Source organism: Seriola lalandi, unplaced genomic scaffold, assembly GCF_002814215.2.
Source record: "Seriola lalandi dorsalis isolate HSWRI2012SDOR001 ecotype SW California unplaced genomic scaffold, Sedor1 jcf7180001963266, whole genome shotgun sequence".
NCBI lineage: Eukaryota > Metazoa > Chordata > Actinopteri > Carangiformes > Carangidae > Seriola > Seriola lalandi.
The window spans coordinates 1-3514 of record NW_019433934.1 but is presented as its reverse complement, the minus strand read 5'-3'; the positions used below and the strand labels follow the sequence as shown (position 1 = coordinate 3514).

The 3514-nt window shown below is 46.5% G+C and overlaps 1 protein-coding gene across 1 annotated transcript; it reads left to right on the top strand.

Moving 5' to 3' along the window:
* The first annotated feature begins 410 nt into the window (after positions 1–410).
* On the top strand, positions 411–3489 carry LOC111673146 (centrosomal protein of 170 kDa protein B-like). Its single transcript, XM_023430855.2, has 4 exons — positions 411–606; positions 1415–1909; positions 2006–2931; positions 3098–3489. Exons 1-4 carry the CDS (start codon positions 417–419, stop codon positions 3296–3298), a joined length of 1812 nt encoding a protein of 603 aa, XP_023286623.2. The 5' UTR covers positions 411–416; the 3' UTR covers positions 3299–3489.
* The last annotated feature ends 25 nt before the right edge of the window (positions 3490–3514 follow it).

The window sequence follows — 3514 nt, the reverse complement described above, 5'->3', positions numbered from 1 at the left end:
GTGTCACAGTCTACAACAAGTGTCACTTCAGATGCACTGGTTATCCTATATCCTGTATTGTATTTTTTTTCTTTGTAGATTAGGATTAGTTTGTCCCGACTCACACAAGGAGGATTATGTTTTGGTGGATTGCGTGATACAGTTGATATCCCAGTTTGACCCTCACTACTCTCTCTGTGTCATGGGAATGTGTGGGAATTGCAAAAAGCCCAAAGGCTATGGGTAGTGTAACACTGTCCTTCTGAGCTCCAGTGTTGTGCAACATATGGTTGCTGCAACACCAAACCCAGACACAACACTGTTTGCTTTGTCATGTGACGTGTTGCATGTACTTATATCCAAAAGGCTGTATAAATTCAGTTCCTTGTTTGGCTTTTATTTCTTTCCAAACTCTCCTCACTGGATCTGAGTGTGTCATGTGCCTAATGTTGTGCTTTTGTCTGTGTTCGTGCTTGTGTTTGTGCCTCTGTCTGTTAGCTGGCATAGATTCTCCAATATCCAAGCCTACTCCTCTGTACGGCCAACCGTCGTGGTGGGGGGAGGATGATGATCCTGCCAACAAAAAGGTGGAAAGAGGTGGAAAATCGCCAGACCAGGAGTCTCCAGGTCAGAGAAAGTATCTGATATTTTTACTACTATGTGCACAAGGCCTGATTTAATAAAGTAATTTATACTGAAGTGTTTATATAATGTGTACTGCAGAGTTATTTGTACTGTAATAGTATTGGATATATATTGGCTAATTTGTAATGACATGCTTTTCTGTGGCACTGCTATGTGATGCCCTTTGTGGGTCACTGAGAGATGGATGGTGTTAAGCCCAAGGCAGGCTTCTGGCTGCCAGTTGTGGACTGTTAGCCAGGCCATACCATGCCAGGCCAATGGGCAGTGCCTGTCTGCCTCGTGATGGATTATGACCCTCTAAGCTGCTAGAGGGAAGGGGGCGGTGTGATTGTTGGCCTCATGTTGCCCAGGCTGAAACAGATTATTCCTGCTCAGCTACCCTCCACTGGACTCAGAGTTCCTAAACTGATATTTGGCCACATCCAGTTGGCACTCAAAGACCAACCGGCTGATTTGTTTTCTCAAGCTAACAGCTGGAATCTGTGTTATCTGTGGCTCCAAGTTTCAGGGATTGTGTGACAGTGGCATCCCAATTGAACTCCAAAAATATTATTTGTGATGATTTAGAAATGTCCTTTATGTTATGTATTATGTGTAGCTATAAGTGTGTGCTTGGAGAGGGACTCAAACAAATAGCATTCCCCTGTACATCTGCTGTTACTAATTCATACTAAAATGGCATCTTCTGTATTTCTTTAGTGCACCGAGTGGATTGTGTAGAACCATGACCAATGATTGCTGTGTTTCTGTGTGTTCACTGAGACCTCATTACTTTTTTTATTGTTAACAGAGCCTGGTAGAGATGGGTCCAAATATGCGACCAACGGTTCTATGTCCGACAGTCAGGCCAAGTCTATCTTCTCCTACCGCCGGGAGCCCAGCTACTTTGAGATCCCAACAAAGGAGATCCTGCAGCAACCGGCCAAAAAGCCTGAATCGCAAGTTCACGAGGTTCCCACAAAGGATACCCCCGATCCCACTCAATGTGTCCCCTCCACCCCCACACCTCCTGTGGTCCAAAGCCACGCCTCCTTCACCATTGAGTTTGATGAATGCACACCAGGTAAAATGAAGATCAAAGACCATGTGACCAAGTTTTCATTCCGCCAGCAGCGAAAGCTACCCTCCACAGAAGCTGTTACCACACCCACTGAGGTGATGTCACCAGAAAACAAAGTTGCTGATTGGCTGGTCCAAAGCAATGCTAGCATGATTAGGAGGAGGTCACAGGCTGAAGACATGTACAGTACAAACAGTGACCCGTCATTTCTGAAAACCACCAAGGGTGAGTCAGCCATACAGTTTCTGTTAGTGATTATCAACACTCTAATTTCAATAATGTGCTAACTGGCAAGCTAACTTGTTGTCTTTCCATCATCAGAAAACGACAGTGAAGATGGCACTCACAGTGATTCAGGCGATCCTGCAATCAATGGAAAGGATTGTCTGCAATCAGAACTTCAGATTGGGTCCCAGGTGTCTCCACAACCCCTTAGAACCCCCCCACAACGCTTCACCTCCCCTGACTCTGAGGAGCCCTTGTCCTACTCTCCTCCAGAGTCGCAGTCCCTTTCCAGTCTCGGCAAGGCTGAGCCTCACCAGGCCTTTGTCATTGAATTCTTTGATGATAACCATAGAAAGAAGCGCTCCCAGTCCTTTACCAATAACACTACCCCGCCTGAGCCCTCAGGCCTCAGAGTCCAGCTGGAAAAGACAAGGAAGACCTCAAGCCCAACAGGGGAGAGACAAACCCCATTTTCACCCTCTTCCACTCCCCCAACCCAACGATACACTGTCCCCCTGAAGGGCCCTGCTTCCACAGGTCCCCAAAGAACTGGCTCTCTGCGAAGGGAGAAGACAGAGGACCGAATCAGCACCAGCTTTTCCTCCCGCTCTTCATCTTCTGCCTCTATAAGACCTTTTAGCAGTGTGGGCCGGAGATCCAAACTCGCCATGGAATTTACTGCTGAATTTCTAAAGCAAACAAAGCAGGCCTCTTCTGCCAGCTGGGAGAAAAATACATCTAGTTCCCCTATAGCAGCTAAAACAGAGGCAGTTGTAAGATCACTGTCTAGTCCCCCTCCTTCCAATGCTCCCTACCAGCCCCAGACTTCCTCTCCTGTCAACAAGCCTGTTCCCCTCAAGGCGCCTGTGATGCCCCTGGTATCTCATGGCGTGGAAGTCAAGAGCCCCATTATCGGCCTCAGGAATGAAGAGGAGGACAGTCTGAGTGATGCAGGAACCTACACCATTGAAGAAGATGTCCAAGATAAAGAGCTGGAAGAGGCACGGAGCAAGATTGACCAGGCAAGTTGTTTGATCTGTTTTATGTTCACTCTAACACAGTTGCCTAAAGGTAATAATTCACCAATGTCATATGGAAATAGTCCCACTCAGACTGAGCCTTGGACATTGGCAGTCCCACTTTATCCATTCGTACACTTATCCAATTGCAATGCTTTGTTCCTGACAGGTGTTTGGTGTTGTTCAGAGCCCAGAGCGAACCGACCAGAGTGAAGCAGAAACATCATCAGCATTTAGGCCTGTTATTGATCAGGGCAGGGAGCAGCATAGGCAGAGTAGCAGTGGGCAGGTGAGGCCAGCTCCAGTGCAGGGACAGAGTCTGGTGAAGGTAAACCTTCCTGCTAAGGGTGGGATCAATGGTTGGATGTAATGATTTATAATATTAACACCAGTTCTAGATACAATGAGTTAAGGTGTTGGGTCAGTAAATCATAAATCTTTCAGCGCACAAATCAGCACGCATTGCTGTCTTGATTTGCCCTCTTGGTTTCCGCTCTTTTGATTTCTTGATTTGCCTCATCTTTCCTCGCAGGTTGTGGGTTCTTTTTTGGTTTCTCTCTCTAATCAAATTTTAGGAAAAAATATC